At 43.7% G+C, this 17,374-nt stretch overlaps 1 protein-coding gene across 2 annotated transcripts in view; it reads right to left on the bottom strand.

Moving 5' to 3' along the window:
- Positions 1–418: 418 nt before the first annotated feature.
- Positions 419–17,374, bottom strand: part of homer2 (homer scaffold protein 2) — a 32,324-nt gene continuing 15,368 nt past the window's right edge. For both annotated transcript variants that reach the window (XM_048262848.1, XM_048262847.1), the window contains exons 3-9: positions 12,171–12,302; positions 11,922–12,014; positions 6,911–7,050; positions 6,367–6,523; positions 5,925–6,035; positions 3,962–4,042; positions 419–2,557 (exon numbers count right to left, since the gene is read on the bottom strand). In XM_048262848.1, the coding sequence (XP_048118805.1) occupies positions 2,369–2,557; positions 3,962–4,042; positions 5,925–6,035; positions 6,367–6,523; positions 6,911–7,050; positions 11,922–12,014; positions 12,171–12,302 (903 nt within the window). In that variant the 3' untranslated portion in view covers positions 419–2,368. The remainder of the gene's footprint in view (positions 2,558–3,961; positions 4,043–5,924; positions 6,036–6,366; positions 6,524–6,910; positions 7,051–11,921; positions 12,015–12,170; positions 12,303–17,374) is intronic.

Raw genomic sequence — 17,374 nt, 5'->3', positions numbered from 1 at the left:
TCTCCCACTCCCTCACTCCCAGCCGTTTACATTAGCCCCCTCACAAAGACGGCTGAATCAATACGAGGAGTGTGTGGGATCAAGTTGCCACGGCAACGTGTCCTCCTGTGTGGTTGCTGCAGCCGTTTGCACTGAGGGATGTGGGAGACTGGCGCTGACTTCACTCCCACTTCTCCTGTTACCTACGCTGAACCTACCACCCCTCGCAAGCTGCCAGTGCTGCATCAGTCTCACACTGGCTGTGGGTAGTCTCCCACAATGCTTTGCATTACAGAATATTACACAAAAGCTGTTGGTATGAGTAAATATGAACTGAAATGTGGTTACTGCAATACCTACTCAGTAGCTTGATGCATATGAATGAACATGAGAAGTGGTTTCAAATGATTCTTTCAAGAAAACACACATGAACATCCCATTTGTAGTTAAACTATATTTGAACAGTTATCAACTCTATATGGTACAACTTCGTTCAGAAAATCACAAAAAGTGAAAAGGAGTCAATTGTCTCAGGAGGAAAAAAGGTCAAGTGTTCTCAGTATACTATTTAGCAAGGATTCCTTCCCTCACTTGGGAGGTCTCTTCAGTGTGTGGATTTACTTGGTGTGGCGTCCCCCAGGCGGCAGCCTCTTGAGTGAGTCTGGGCCAGATGACACCCAGATGAGGGCCGGCCTGGGATGGGAGAGTCCACTCTGGAGAGAACACCATGCGGGGTGAACTCCAACAGTGACTTACAACTGAACATTTACAGCAACATTTCCCAACAGCGAGTCTATAATGAGATGTTTGTCCCATTCCCAACAGTCACAGCTAGCAAACAGAAGAATGTGGCTGTTGTTAGAAAGGCAAGTTTCACATTTTAAGTTTGGAAAAGACACAGAGAACATGTGACATCACCATCCCTTGAAAACACATAATTCCATATAAAGTCGGCACCCAAAAAAAACCAAACAAAAAAACAAGTGTATCTCAACTTATCAATAACATAGACATTGTTTTCATATGCTAGTTTGCTGCTAGAAAGAGTCAAACTGAATCTTTAGGCACCAGCACAGTTTGGAAACTGAGTTGCAGCATTGGACTGTATTACAGACCTGACCCAACTCCGGTTGAAGAAGTACACTTTCCATGTAATCCCCAAAGTCTAGCAGCAATAGCACATCCCTTGAGCCCAAACACACCATCATACAAAAGAGAAAGAGAGAGATTGAAGTATGGGAAGCACATCCATTACATAAACTACAAAGTGAAAGACGGACATTTCTTCTTAAAATGGATGAAATCGGCACCACCACATGCAAAAATCCTCTGAATTTAGCATTCAAACAAATGGGTTTCCTAGCATAGTTTTGGGGTAACTGGTAGGTATTGTATTTTTCCCAATTCTACTGAGAATGAACAAGAGCTCCCTTGATTATTATGCACATACACTTTAGCCGACCAGGCACCTGCATTTCTTAATGCACTGTTTGATCTTACTGAGGCAGGTCTCATGCAAGTCTGCGTGCCACAACATCCATGGGATGTGCTCAGCTTTCATCAACTGCTCTCCAGTCTCACTGGCTCTACAAATGACTCCCTAGATGAGCTAGTACCTTCGTAAACAGAGGTAAACTACTCCAGGAGCCTGTTAGACTCTGCTTTCATAGAAATATCAAAGTGGTTATTAATTTAATCCTCGACGCTCTGGCTTTGGGAAGCTCCAGAGAGCTTTGCCAGCTTAGAGGAACTCCAAGCTGAGGCACTTTTGTGACACTGCCGTTCATGTATGTGCATATCGAATGACCAAACTGTCCCCCCAAAACAACCTGAGATCATTTGTGAAACCGACGCGTACAGGTTACGGTTTCACCCCTCATACGTACTCGAGGTCTCCAGTGTAATTGTGATCTATTATTACTTACATGAATGAAGCTAGCCGTCTACTCTATCTCACCGTTAGCCCTTTGAGAAACCCTTTGCACCTCCACATCTGGTCTAGGAGCGTGGACTGCGGCAAACACGCACACAGATGTCACAGCAAGACATGACAGGCAGACTGACTGACAGACAGACAGACCGATAGATTGACAGACCGACAAAACCCTCCACCCTTTAACCCTAGAAGATATGGCATCGTAGCCACATTGCAGGACTGTGCCACGTCTCAGAAGATGCAATGCACACTTATCAGCAGGAGCATTCTGGGTCGTGGCGCTCTCCCTCTTCCTCATGGCCATTGTTTTATAGCTGTTACTTTTTCATTTATTATTGTGATTGTTCTCCATTATAAGTGGAATCCACTTGGGACATGGTACCGTGGTGATCTATGCTGACAACTTCCCATCTTCGGTGTTTCCCATAGTGGCGTCGGCACAAAGCGGGTTTCCTAGTTGTCAAGGCCCAGTTTGGACAGGCCCTGCCTGACCTCGTGCAGCTCGTCGATTTTGCCCTCCAAAACATCCATGAACTTCTTCAGCTCGCCCTTCATGTTCCCTTGCTTTTGTTGGCTTTCATCAACATCGCTTTGGAGGACGACCATCTTCTCAGACAGCTCTTTATTTGCCGTTTCGGCAGCCTAGAAATAAAAGAGTGGAAAAATAATACATACATTAGTACCATTGGCCAACTGTGCCAGAATGTAGAGCACTCGAGTGAAGTTCACACCACTTCCCCGGCAAAAATAGGGTCAAATTATGGTCACAGGGTCCATCTTGACATTTATTCTGGTCCCGGAGGCAGCAGTGTTTAGCGCCCTGCGGAATATCTACAGCTGACCCCTGACCCTACTCATAGGATCCCATTTCTAAATAGGCTCAAGTGACTCTATCTAAAGTGGTTAGGTTTGCTGCGTTTCAGCTGGGCGTAGTGTGTGGTGCCTGCATGACGGCATCTTTTCTAGGGCATGATTGCTGTTGTGATAAGGGTGTGGAGATACTCAGTCACTGTGCAGCTGCTCATGGCCTGAGGCCTGCCGTTTAGATCATACTGGTTCCACAGAAACAAGGACCCTCCCTGCATTGAGCTTCACTGATGTTATAAACCTTTACATACATACCACCGTGTTTTTACAGTTGAGTTAAATGTTGAGTGTATAAAATTACATTGTGTAAATTAGTATATAAAGAGCCACTGCATTCAGCTTACATTTTGGTGACAACCAGGGAACGCTTGTGTTAGAAGCTAAACGGAAACAAACTATCTATAGGGGGTGGAGTAGAACAAATGTCAACAATCCATGACGGCATGCAAATGTCTGATAGTGGAGCCGTTACTGTTGATGAGCACAATTCTGATTCCGTTGACATTTGGGAGCCAGCCTTTTGCCTACAGCCAAATCACAGGCGTGCTTCCTGTAGAAGAGATTTAGTGAGATAACACAACGTTGTTATCATAATGCAAGATGCCCCTGAAATTATTCCATACATGTCTGTGGTGCTACATGCACTCATTCGAATAAAATGAACATGTGCTGAGGGCAACATAAACAGGTGCTCCTGCTGTCTCTGGGTAAAAGGGTGGGGGTGGGGTGGGGGGCTCTTGCCGTGCTACAATCCTGATGACCGAATGGAACACTCATCTCACACGCTCCAGCTCCAGGATCTCATGTAGGGCCAGGGAGCATGCAGGGCTACTATCTGGAATGCTGTCACTAATAGTCATCACCTAATAGTGTGTAAATAGAAACAGACACAAAGATGTCATTAAGTACTTAGGTGTTCAAGAATGAACCATCACCATGGCCAAAGTGGCGCTAAACTCTCTGGCTTGTGGAACCAGTTTGCAATGTACCAAAAAGAAAAGAACGTCATTCACCACCCAGAACACAATCATCATCATGGCATGCTGCTAGAGGACTGTGGTTTCTTTATGCAATATGCCTGAAGTGATTCCCTTAAACGTCACGCATGCCACTCGCCTCATCATGTCCATTGTGCAACAGAACACATTACGACCATATAACACGCTCGATGATGTGTACCTGTAATTTTCCAGTGATGCTCTCACATTCAGCCATGAGCTGTGGGATAATCTCGGCTTGCTTTCGCAGGTTCTCCAGCTCCTGAAAGAAAGACACAGACACACACACACACACACACAGACACAGACACAGACACAGACACACACACACACACGTCAACGCCCAGCATCATGCTAGCTCCACTTCAGGGACTCCAAGAAATAGATCTGGAGAATTTCCAGCATGGAAGACATGACATGAGATTAAATAAATAACTGTGGGGCTGTGTGTGCAGGGGGCACGGAGGAGTGTGAGCACCAATAAAAAAATGAACCATCAAATTTTCATGCAGTCATGACAAAGAGAGGCTGGAGAAGTCTAGTGCTTACACACAGCATGCCGGCGGGTGGAGGCAGCGCACATTTAACCGCACGTCACTCACTGTGACTGCGTGACACGGCGCCATGAAACTTTCATGCGAGGCAGGCGCATGGGGGCAACCCACTGTGGGGGAGCCGCGGAGGAGACGGCCCAGCCGCTGCCACCCGGCCCAGGGGCCGACGCTGACATGCATTCACAGAGACGCTGTCACTCAAAGCCCAGGGCAACATGGCTGTCAACACTGGCTGGTAAAAACATGGCCCCGCTTTGACTAAAATGTCTTCCAGGAACATCAAAGGGGGCTTCACATTATGGGCACCGTCTTCCTCACACATTTTCAAAAGGCAGCCCCACTACTTTGGATGTTGGTCTAAATCCTCTTTTCACTAAGGCTGGGCTCTGCTGGTGCAGTGGAGAGGGGTGTGTGTCAGGACCCAAGCTGTGCGTCAGGCAGGCTGCAGCTGCCTCCATCTGATCCTCCAGCGCTGAATGCCACATTAGCCGCCTGCCGGCCCCCGCAGGGGGGACCTTCGCTGACACGCCAGCGGGGAGGGGAGGGGAGGCAGGAAAAAGACAACAGCGCCGAGCGCAAACGTCAATGCTAATGAAATACTTGTCTGCAGGCAGGAGAGCGGTTAGCCATTAACAAGCACAGGTCAGGATTTGGCCCTTCCGCAATGTTCTCAGGCTTAATTACAGCTAGCAGGCGCGGCAGTGCTGCGAGACCTGAATATCCCCCCGCGTCCCCCAGCCTGGGATGGTGTGGGAGGAGCACCGAGCCGATATGGGACCACTGATGGCAGTGGAAACTCTTCACTCCACACACTCTCTTTGTCTTCCCTCCATTACTGACACTAAACATGAGCACACGCTGATCCAGAGAAGCAGAGTTGGCTGTGTGTGTATTTTAAAATCCCTGTGATCCTCTCACCGAGTAAACATGTCTCACATCACCTTTTTGAGAAGCACAGCCCATAATAGCTTTGCAAGGGCAATTTGTACAAAATAATAATAACACCGAAAAAATGAAAACACTATTATTGTGTCAAGCAAAGTGTTTTTTCAATGCTCAGCAAAGGAAATCAGCTAATCAGACACACTCTGCCTTCAAAGGCAACAAGTTGAGCGGCGCGTATCATTTCCTCATGGTAAGTAAACACTGCTGTGGGGCCCTGGGGGGACATATGAGGCCGCTGGCTGCACCTCCCCGCTGGCCCCTGGTCCCTCTCGGGCCTGGGCCGCCCTACTGCTCCCTGGGTGAACCTGCTGCTGGGGGAGGGAGGAGGAGCCAGTTGTGGCTAGTCAGTCTGACCTGGCCGCCAGCAGGGCTAATTCCACCCTGACGCATAGCTCAGGGTGCAGCTCAGCACAGGCTGTCAGGTGTCGGCAGGTGACGACAGTGTCACTGGAGACTGACTGGGGTTAGGCATGACTGGTGGAAATGAGGCCAGCTTCCTGTTGACCAGCCAGTGAACTAGTGTGTCCATCAGCAGGGTTTGAGGGCGTGTGTGTGTGTGTGTGTGTTTGAGGGCGTGTGTGTGAGGGTGTGTGTGTGTGTGTGTGTGTGTGTGTGTGTGTGTGTGTGTGCTGGGTGTGATCTCACCTGTTCTTTGTCCTGCAGCTCGGCCTCCAGCTCCTGTACTCGGAGTGCGAGCTGGGCATTCCTCTCCTTCTCCTGGTTGGCCTCCTTACACTGGGCCTCCAGCTCTGTGATCTGGGAGCAGATGGCCGTTCAGCACGTTAATCACAGCCAACAACCCCCAAACAATATTGCTCAATGCAGAAAACTGTCCTCTACAGTCTGAGTCACAAGACTGCTTGTGTTGTCCATGTGTTTTCCAACTACAAGGACAAACGCTGAGTAACCCTCATGTGACAACATCATAGTACATAAGCACACAGGCACACACACATATAGTGGATACAGAGTTTAACTGGGTTAAGAAAAGTTCTAAACTTTAAAGTTAACGGCTTTTCAACTTTCCTTTTGTCCGTGACACAGCTACTGTGGTGCTAACTGGCCATGTCCAGTTACCATACGCTACCTTGCTCCTGAGCTGATCACCTTCTTCCTTGCAGGTGGCCAGTTGTTTTTTCCACGTCTCAATATTAGTATTGGACTCTTGCAGTGAGTCAACCAGACGGGCATTGCTCTCCTTCAAGGTCTGTAGTTCAGTCTCCCACTTCTTGGCATTAGTATTACTGAAAGACAGTGAAACAACAACATGAATATGAGACATGGATTGGCTACTTCAGACATACTTCTAGCAGTGTCTGGCATACAAGACATTCTATCGTATCCAGTCCCCCCCCCTCTACACACACACAGACACACACATTTATTTTTTTCTCAAAGGACATGGTGACTAGAGGAACTGCGCATGGACCAGGGAGGTAAACAGACATGTCTGAGCTCCCTGTGGAGGGTTGCCCATGGAGCTGAATAGCACGTCTTTGTCAAGGTGTTGATGGCCTGGCTACAGCAAGCCTACAGAAGGCCACCACAGAAGATGAAAAAAAACAACAACGACTCAGTGGTCACCTCGGACACCATGGGGAACTGTGACAAAACCGCCATGTCTGGCGTACCTTTGCTCCACGGCAGTCTTTAGTCGGTCGTTCTCGCTTTGGAGTAGTGCCGTCTCCGGGCCCCCATGAGAGATCTTCTCGTCGTCGGTGCCGTTGACACTGGAAGCCTGTGTGGATGAGGGAGTCTCCCGACCAGACTCCTGTCAGAGCAGAGAGAGAGGTGGTGACAAGAATGCAAAAATATCCTCCATCTCATCACATCAGAGAGAGAGAGAGAGAGAGAGAGAGAGAGAGAGAGAGAGAGAGAGAGAGAGACAGATACAGAGACAGAGAGAGAGAGAGAGAGAGAGAGAGAGAGAGAGAGAGAGACAGATACAGAGACAGAGAGAGAGAGAGAGAGAGAGAGAGAGAGAGAGACAGATACAAAGACAGAGAGAAAGAGAGAGAGATACAGAGACAGAGAGAGAGAGAGAGAGACACAGAGAGAGACAGATACAGAGACAGAGAGAGAGAGAGAGAGACAGAGAGAGAGAGAGAGAGACAGATACAGAGACAGAGAGAGAGAGACAGAGAGAGAGAGAGAGACAGATACAAAGACAGAGAGAAAGAGAGAGAGATACAGAGACAGAGAGAGAGAGAGAGAGACACAGAGAGAGGGGATACGAAAGAATGGGATTATGGTACCACTATTCTACACTTCCTCCCCTCCAAACCTCCTCAGAGAATACTTGAGAATGTTGCCTTTACTCAAACATTCAGGAGACCCATGGTTCTCATTTCTTTGGCATGAGCATTTGGAGGACATTCATTGTGAGGGCCCAGACTGGGCAGAAGTAGGTTAGACCACTAGAAGAGTGTTTTCTGGGTGCTAAAATAGCACAGGTGGCATTTCACTGCCAAATACATCACAACTGGTCTCATAGGTTGTACAGGTTTGAAATATGTACTAGATACATACAACCAAACTAAGATTCATAAATATTTGATAAATATTTACAATTCACATACTGGCCTGAAGGAGCTCTAATAAGGCGTTATTATGAGCCACGCAAAGCCAGTGTTGTTGGATTACGTTGTGCGCCGTCCGAAAAGAGAGGCAAATGGGCCCTCTGGTGTCAACCCGTCGGCATGAAAATGTCAATTCGTGTACTGTCCTACAACTGCTGTGGCCTGCGTCTGGGTCAGAGTGCAGGGGATAAAGCTCGACGTTCTGTGGTGGACAGTTTGCTCGCAGAATGTGACATTTTATGTTTGCAAGATACTTTTATTGCTAAACAAGATCTAGAGAACACTCTTAATGAAAACTTTCTTGGAGTGGGAGAGTCAACGACTGATCTTAGCAAGGCTATAGTCAGAGGCAGAATCCCAGGCGGGGTGGCTGTGCTCTGGGACAAAAAGATTGATGCTGTGATAAAGCCGATCAGGCTTGATGTTGACTGGTGTATTGGTATACAATATTCTCATAAATGTAATAAATTTGTCATTTTAAATTGTTTATACTCCATTTGAGTCTAGTGAGAATGAGTTTGAATATCTCAATAGACTGGCTTTTATTAATGCTTTTATCCAAGACAATAGCATCTGCAGTGTATATGTTGTTGGGGATATAAATGCTGACATCAACTCACTATTTGCTAAGCGTCTGACCTGCTTTAGTGAAGATAATAACATCACTCTATCAAGTAGAGTACTGTTGCCTGCAGACAGTTATACATACATAAGTGAAGCCTGGCACTAAACATCATGGCTTAACTATTGTTTTAGTACAGCTGATGGACATGCAGCCATAGAGAATATGGGTATTAAGTAATGGGTCACACTAACAGACCATATACCTTTGGCCCTCACAATTAACATTGAAGAATTACCATCTACAGCCAGCAACAACAATGCTATCAATGGCAATGTGTGTACTAAATTAGACTGGTCAACTTTTTCTGAAGAGGATTTATTGGCTTATTATACTAACACAGACCAGTATCTGAGTAATGTTTATCTGCCCAGAGAAGATATTCTGTGTAAGGATGTTAACTGTCAGATTGAGGAACACAAGAGTAACCTATGTGCCATGTATGATAATGTTGTGGCTGCCCTGTTTGAGGGTGGCAAACCTCTTCAAAAACACAGGAGAAACAGGGCCTATAATATTAGACCAGGATGGAATGAGCATGTGGCTCCATATCATACTGAAGCTCGGGAAGCTTACAAGCTTTGGGCCCTGGCTGGGAGACCTAGGCAAGGCCCTGAGCTTGAGAATAAAACAACTTTCCAATGCCAGATATAAGTATGCTGTTCGTTTAATATCTAGAAATGAGCAAGCCATGAGTGCTGACTCTATGGCCAGTAAATTGATGAGCAACAATATCACTGACTTTTGGAAGGAGGTGAGGTCCCTCAATAACTGTAAATCTTCCCTTCCTTGTACTGTTGAAGGAGTCTCTGGAGAAGATACTGTTGCTGAGCTATGGAGACAGAACTATAGCTCCATCTTTAACTGTTTAAAACATGATCCATATGTGGAGGACTCTGCTATCAGTGATGAATCAATAAGTATACTGACACATGAGGTATCTGATGCCATATGGAAATTACCGAACAAAGCATGTGGTATGGACTCAATAACTGCAGAGCATCTGAAAAATGCCAGTCTCAGGCTTGCTCCCCTCCTAGCAATCAACTTTACTGGTTTGATGATCCATGGCATACTACCAGATTCAATGCTATCTATTCTGCTTGTCCCAGTTATCAAGGACAAAGCTGGAAAAGTTGGTTGCCTGGATAATTATAGACCTATAGCATTGGCCAGTATCTTATCCAAAGTAATGGAAAGAATCCTCCTTAACAGAGTGAGTGGGTATATCTCTTCCCTGGATAATCAGTTTGGATTCAAGCCAAAACATGGCACAGACATGTGTATTTATGCTCTTAAGGAAATTGTGAATTTGTATAAGGCTAAAAATTCCACTGTTCTAATGTGTTTTATTGATGCCTCTAAAGCGTTTGATCGAGTGAATCACAAACAGCTCTTTATTAAGCTAAAGCAAGGGGGAGTGCCTGGGTATATTGTGAGGGTTATTGCCTATTGGTATGCCCACCAGCAGATGTACATCAAATGGGAGGGGGTCATATCTGCCCCCTTTAGAGTGTCAAATGGTGTCAGGCAGGGAGGAATTTTGTCCCCTGTCTTATTTAATTTATATATGGATGAACTGTCTAGGAGACTGAATGGTTGCAACACTGGCTGTATGATTGGTGGCATGCTGGTGAGTCATCTTATGTATGCAGATGACCTTGTAACTGTTAGTCCAAGTAGTGCTGGGCAGCAGGAGCTTCTTAATATATGCTCTGACTATGGTGTGGAATTTGACATAAAATATAATTCCAGCAAAAGTGCCGTTTTAATATGCAGAACGAAACAGGATAAATGGCTTAATTTCCCTGTGTTCAAACTAGACAATAATTGTCTTGAGGTCTGCAAAAAGATTAAATACCTTGGTAATTTTATTACAGATGATATGAATGATGATGATGATGACATATACAGACAGTGTTGTAAGTTATATGCACAGGCAAACACCATAGCACGTAAGTTTAACTACTGTTCCAGTCAAGTTAAAGTGGCTCCGTTCAAAGCTTACTGCACACCACTCTATACTGCCCATCGGTCTTCTTACAAAAAATCCAGCATGCAGAAGTTACAAGTTGCCTACAATGATGCAATGCGAATTTTACTCAAGGTTCCCAGAGGAGGGAGTGCTAGTCAGATGTTGGTATCTGCAGGAGTAAGCACACTGAAAGCACTTTTAAGAAATTTGATGTTTAAGTTCATGCAACGTCTGGATGAGTCCACCAACAGTATCATGGTGGCACTCTCAAATCCATCTGTGAGCTGCTCCAGGTACACACCCAGTCTGAGAGTGCATTGGCTGCTCCAGGTACACACCCAGTCTGAGAGTGCATTGGCTGAAATGTCTGTATGTATTTGAATTGTTGTATTTGTTTTTCTTCTTGTTTGTCTGCTTGTTTTTTTTTTTGTTTGTCTTTATCTGTTCTGTCTTGTGTAGCTTTTGGACATGAGTCTGGCAAATAAACTGAATTGAATTGAATTGATATATGTTGTATAAAGCACACTTTGCTGTCCAATGTAGTCAAAATGTGGCTCATTGACTAAAAATCTTAATGTCATACTTGTGTCAATGCCATGTCTGTTTCCAAGGTTGAGGTATCCTCCCTCATGTAGCAATATAACCGTGTGTGACTAATATAAATCCCCAGATTTGACACAGCTGTTAAATAATAAAAGGCAAATACACCTTTCAGTTGTTACAAGATGTAGGCTACAAACGCTGATGAAAAAGAGACCAACTTCTGAGACGTCTGTCTATGCTGAGATTATTTCTTTATTTCTGCAGGAGCTGGAAAATATCAGACAAAATGTCTCTAATATCCAAGCTACACTGGAATCTAATCAGAGCACATCAACCCTGAAGTCAACTTGTCAATTGGGCAATAGCCTAGAGACAAGATTGCATTGGTCTCGTACCAAGACTGACAAATTAGTCTTATTTACACATAGCTGTTTTCAGGTTTGGGAGATTAATTTGCATACCAGCTCCTGGTGTACGAGGAGTGACCCTTCACCTTTGGTTAGCTGAGCAGCACCATTAATCACTAACTCCTCCGTAACCTTGGTCATGCCTGGGCTCACAAACTGGATACACATGGCACATCAGAGCTGTTATGTCATGGTGAGAATTGGAGCCAATTTTCGCTGGCATGGTATACACTTAGGACACTTGGTGTGTGTGTGAGAGTGTGTGTGTGTGTGTGTGTGTGTGTGTGTGTGTGTGTGTGTGTGTATATAAAGTAGCTAAAGGGTCCATCAATGCTTTAATTACATTTTCTCTGAATCACACTGTGCTTGGGAAAAATCCATTCATTTGTTACATATAATGAGAAGCGTGCTCTATTACACAACACTAGATATGAGATTGCACACCACACATCAGGGCAGATGGGGGAATGAAGGCCTCAGTGTAATCTGGTAGTCTTGCCATCTGCAGAGACTGACCTGGGAATGGTTACTGGAGGTCTCCATCTTTTCCTGAGACTTGTCTCTGGCAAGTTTTGCAGCCTCTTTTACCTCCTGAAATTTCTCTGCAAACTGTTGACAAAAAATAAATAAAAGAATAGTTCCTCATTCAAACAATTTTTCATTTATACTGACAGCACAATGAGCTTGGTAAGTAGAGCATTTAAATTCTTCAGAGTAATTGGACCCCTGATGCATTAGATCACTGGCCTTGGGACCTTGACTGACCTTTGTGAGTTGCTGTTCTGATGCGAATCCCAGTCCAAACACGGTGTTAGCCCTGCTGTCCGCCCACTGGCCAAACTTCTGGGAGGTCTTAGTGAAGGTCATGTTGGGTGTGATTGTGCTATTAATTATCACCTGTTGAAGAGGGCAAAAAAAGAGTCAGTTTAACTAAACTAATGGGGATAGTCCTGAAGAGTTATGTCATGATAAAACAGCTCATAATGTATTCACATAATGACTTCATAGCTCTGTCTAGAGTAATAGCAGCAGGTCTACCAAACACTCTACAAAACATTTTTGAATACAATTACAAATCAAGAGCCTAAATACTGCTCAGGTTTGACCTGATCAAAAAAAAAAACCTTTATACATTCTGAGCCCAAAGCCATAATGGTTTTAGATGCACAGAAGATAGCAATGCAAGTGTGCAGGAAAAGCAAGTAAAGTGATTGAGAACCTATATATTTCAAAAGAAAAAGTTGTAAAAGGAAAGTGCACTTTATGCTTTGAACTTCTGTTTTTACCAAACATTAGGTATTCCAAGAATGCTAGAGGACTCTTATCCTCTGTGCTTCACCCTATAGGGGCACATTTACAGCCTTTGAAGGACGGCTGGTCTAACAGGTTGGGCCCAACCTCCGTCATCCATCACCTAGAGAAGTATGTGATGGTGCAGTGATGATGACACAGGCAGACTGGCTCAGCTGTGGCCCTGAGCTGAACACACATTCATCTGACCAGGGAACAATCTGCTTTTGTGCCCTACAGCCCTGTGTTTGTCTGATCCGTCTAGACCGAGCTGAACACTGACCTAAGCCATGACCACCACCACCACCACCACCCTCAAGTCCCCCCTTCCCCCGACCCACTCCATCGTAACCGTGACTGAACAGGAGACAAGAGGCCACCCGTTAATGTCTGTCAAATGCGATTTCTCCTCAGTAATTTAAAGCAGCAGACTCCCCAGCTAGGCTACTGCCTAATCATGACTCTGCTCACAGGAAGTGAGGAATCAGGCCAGTGCAGAGGCTGGCTCCATTCTCAGACATCTCTGTCATTAGGGCTTCACTTCAACAATACGCTATTTCACTGGCAAAACCTTTCCCCACCACACCAGTGCACGTTAATGCTGTCCTCAATGGGACTGTATAAGAAAGCAAATGACTACCTCATTTCCTTGTAAAAGGGACCAGAAATCCACAAAATACTAGTAATAGCTATTTGTTTTCCATATTGGGTTTAATTACCATAATTAGCAATAATGAAATAATCTAATATGTACCAGAGTAGGGTATGACTGGAGCAGACCGAGGGCTGAATTGTGTGCTCATAAATCCATCTCCTGTCTGGTCTATTTTATCTATCTATTCATTTAAGAGCACAGAGGACAGCGGCTCTGACCATCAAGCTTCTGATTAAAAACAGACTAATCTTGCGCGTTTCTCCTAGACCGCGCTTCAGAGTCTAAAATTACATCTCGGCAGAATCTTACAGGAGCTGTTTAATCTCAAATATTCATTTAGATTAAGAATAAACAGACATGACATAGCAGCTCTGATAAAATGTTTACTATGGCTTATATGACATATACATACAATACATATAACTACAAATCTCAACAATCCATAGATTAAAAATATTAAGCTTAGAATGTCTCTCTTTGAACATACAGTAGAGTTTTTACCTTTGTGAGCAGAAGATGATTAAATTGAATAATATCTTGTAGAGTTTATATTAGAAATGGAGTGAAAAAAATTATACAACTGCCATGATAATCATTAAACTAGTTCAGGATTTCTAAGTGTTTGTTATTACAGTGCATGAAAATGCACTGTACTGTTCTTCCTAGGCTTCTTCTTATTATGACCACCGCTAGCGAAGCGGTCATATAGGGATTGTCAAAGCCCCCACCCCCCAGTCATCTACTTCCTGAATTTTTGGTCAACGATACCCGGAACACCGAACCACCGGGGCACATGAAATTTGGTGGGTATGTAGCCCCACTAGACTTTTACGGAAAAATTTTGTTCGTCCCCCCCCCCCCCTCGTGCTGGGCCCCCCAAACTGCAAAAAAAAAAGCAGTTTTTCCTAAATAACTACCTATACCGTGGCACTGAGGATAAAGAATCTTTTATGGTATGTTGGTCCCAAGGGCCCATGTCAATCTGGCCCATAATCACTCATTTGTGATTTGCACCCCCCGGGAAAAAATGAAAATGCAATATTATTCTGCTTTAATCGCCCCGATCTTCAGTTAAGATGTTCAGAACTGCACCAAATTGTATGTGTATGATTGACCTGGCATTCTCTGGGGGTATGCCAAGTTTCGTAGAATTTCATCCATGGGGGTCTAAAAAAATTAGGTTATGTGTACATTTAGTGACTGTACACTCATTGGCCTGTAGATGGCGGTGCACACAAATACACATGCACACACATAGGCACCCACATACTATCGGTATTAGAACGGCCGATACATAATTACAAATTCAGTAGGATTAAAAGAAAGCCAAAATAAATATTCATCATCATCATCATCATCATCATGGCTGCATTTCCAGTATTGGCGATAAGTAGTCGTTTGTCCACTAGATGGCGATCGTTGCAGTGAGGCGTAATTTTGTTGGAAGTTAAAAGTGGGTTGGAAAAACAATGGGCGCTTCCTACAAGGACTGTAGTTTACCGCAGAGAACGCCTAATAAGGATGGGATGATGTTCACATGAAATGTAATTCCCATTTCTTCTTGAAGCGAAATAAATCTGAGGATGTTTATCGGACATGCTTGGTTTTACTGCAGGCAATGCGTTAATCTTGTAATATCAATAAGGACCTAGGTAATGTTACCGTTAAGCGTTGGTTGAGTGATGGAGGCCCATTTGATTGATTGCATTTGTAGAAAACTATAAATGCGGTTATACCAAGCAAATTGATAGCAGCACTGTTTGTATCTTTTCGACTGTCATTTATTGCACGTGCTACAAAATCATTCTGTGCAATGGAAGATTTACCAACGTTACACCGGTCTGATACAGTTTTGCCTATACATGCGTGAGACTGAGGCGCCTGTTTATTTTGTTTTTTTTTAAGTGCGTGCAGGGTGTGAGAGGGGAATCGATGTGCTTTGATTCCAGCTTGGTAGTTGTAGTCTGTGAAATTAAAAAGCACGTGTGTGTGAAGTATCCAAACAATGACACCTTCATTTCATTATGGCTGCTTTTAGCAACACACCTTAAGTACTGTGTAGTGGGTCCCATTTAGAAGTGGCTACTTCATTCGCGCTTTCCTTGACTCATGGAGCTGCGTGAATTGTATTACAACTTTTCGCCACGATATGGCAGTTTAAGTCCGCTTTGATACTGTAAGGGCGTAAGCCATTGGTTTTCAAAGGAGATTTTATTTGTGTCGCCAGCATAGCCTATTGACAATTTATGTTGTAAATAGGCCTACCTTATAAGCCTACCTGTAGCTTAGGGAAGCTAACAGCTTTCTATTAGGAACTAGTTTGTTAGTTACAGTTTTGTCATAACTCCCTGATGCATTTTTGCATTTTAGAATAGCCAGAGCGTGGATATCTCAATCGGAAAATTAAACAATATCGGGTGCCTATGGACTAGGCTGGGTGAACCCAGCCTGATCTGCCCGTTATTTATTTTTTGATTTCTTAAAAGATTGAGCTTGGTCTGGTGAAAGCCAGACTAGCCATGGACCTCAGTTACACAATGCAAGAGAACATGAAATCGGCCTATATTTGCACGAACAATAACGGACAACAGCTCTTCAAGATTGGCCCGTTAAAATGTGTATGAACAGTCTAGCGACGCATTTCATCAAGGCCCATTTGGACATGTCAGTTATTTGCACCACTGGTTAGATGTAAAACAGCATTTGGTTTCAGACTACTGTTACTTAATTTGTGCATTAACAATAACGTTTCAGACTACTGTTACTTAATTTGTGCATTGACAATAAAGTATTACATGAACTAAAGATGACTAAAATCCTGACCTTTGTTTTTGATAGCTGTTGAAAACGGCATGGAACTGACAGAGATGTTTTTGTTTATAAATAAATGAAACAATAAATAAATAAATAAATAAATAAATAAATAAATAAATAAATAACATTATGCTGATACCTTTTGCTTTTCCCAAATACAATAGCCTACAGGTGTAAGTGACCTTTCATCAATCCAGTTGCAATGGATGAACTGTGATGAACTGCCCTACTTGTGATTGTTTAGAGATTTTAAAGGTTTTATAACAATGCTACATCTTCTTTGGCTATTCTACAATCTATTCACCTTTTCAGCACCAGTAGGCTACTTTCTGTGCAGCCGCACACACACACTCAGGCATGCCAAACAAGCATACACAAAAGTTTCAAGAGTGGGGGATGGAGTGAAACATGGAGACAAATTGAAGTGTGATTTATTTTCGCGGAACGGATGTACAGGACTGAGCGGCGGTCATATTTTGTACCGCTATGCGGTACATCTAGTTATTATAGTGCAGGAAAATGCACTATATTGTTCTTTAGTCTTCTTATTCTTCTTTTAACGTAGCTAATGCAGCTTCAACCATTTAACATAGAAACTTCATTCAAACTGTTACGTAGGTCTTACTTAGGACATGTAGGCTTTGTATTTTTCATCTTTGTAACTTTTATACTTTTTAAACTATTTATTAAAAACTACTCAATTTCCCCATAGACTTAACATTAGGCTGATGACATCAATGGACTAATTAACTTGATTTGCACCTGTATTAACTTCCAGCTGCTCATCTAGGCCCCATCAAAGAATCAGTTCAACTGATTGCACCTGTATCAACTGCTTTCTGCTGAACTCGGCCAACTCTCTCTGTGTCTCTCCATTCTACAAGGATAAGTCACATTTCATCCAACTTTCTATCCATTCATCCTCTTCAAACCATTCACTTATCCACCCATTAAACTATCCATCAACATCCATTAAACAATCTGCCTATCAACATCCATTCAACTTTCTGTCTATCAACATCCATTACACTATCTACATTTTTTAAACAATAGACTCTGTCTCAGGCTTTAAGCATACAATATGGCTCTATTAAGGCTGCCGTTAAGCAATTAGAATCCTAGGCCAGGTGGCCAGGTTATATTAAACCTCATCCACCTAGTTCAGTCATTCCAACTATTAAACCTCATCTACCTAGCAAATAATTTAACC

The sequence above is a fragment of the Alosa alosa genome, chromosome 14 (assembly GCF_017589495.1).
Source record: "Alosa alosa isolate M-15738 ecotype Scorff River chromosome 14, AALO_Geno_1.1, whole genome shotgun sequence".
NCBI lineage: Eukaryota > Metazoa > Chordata > Actinopteri > Clupeiformes > Clupeidae > Alosa > Alosa alosa.
This window is presented reverse-complemented; position numbering and strand designations above follow the sequence as displayed.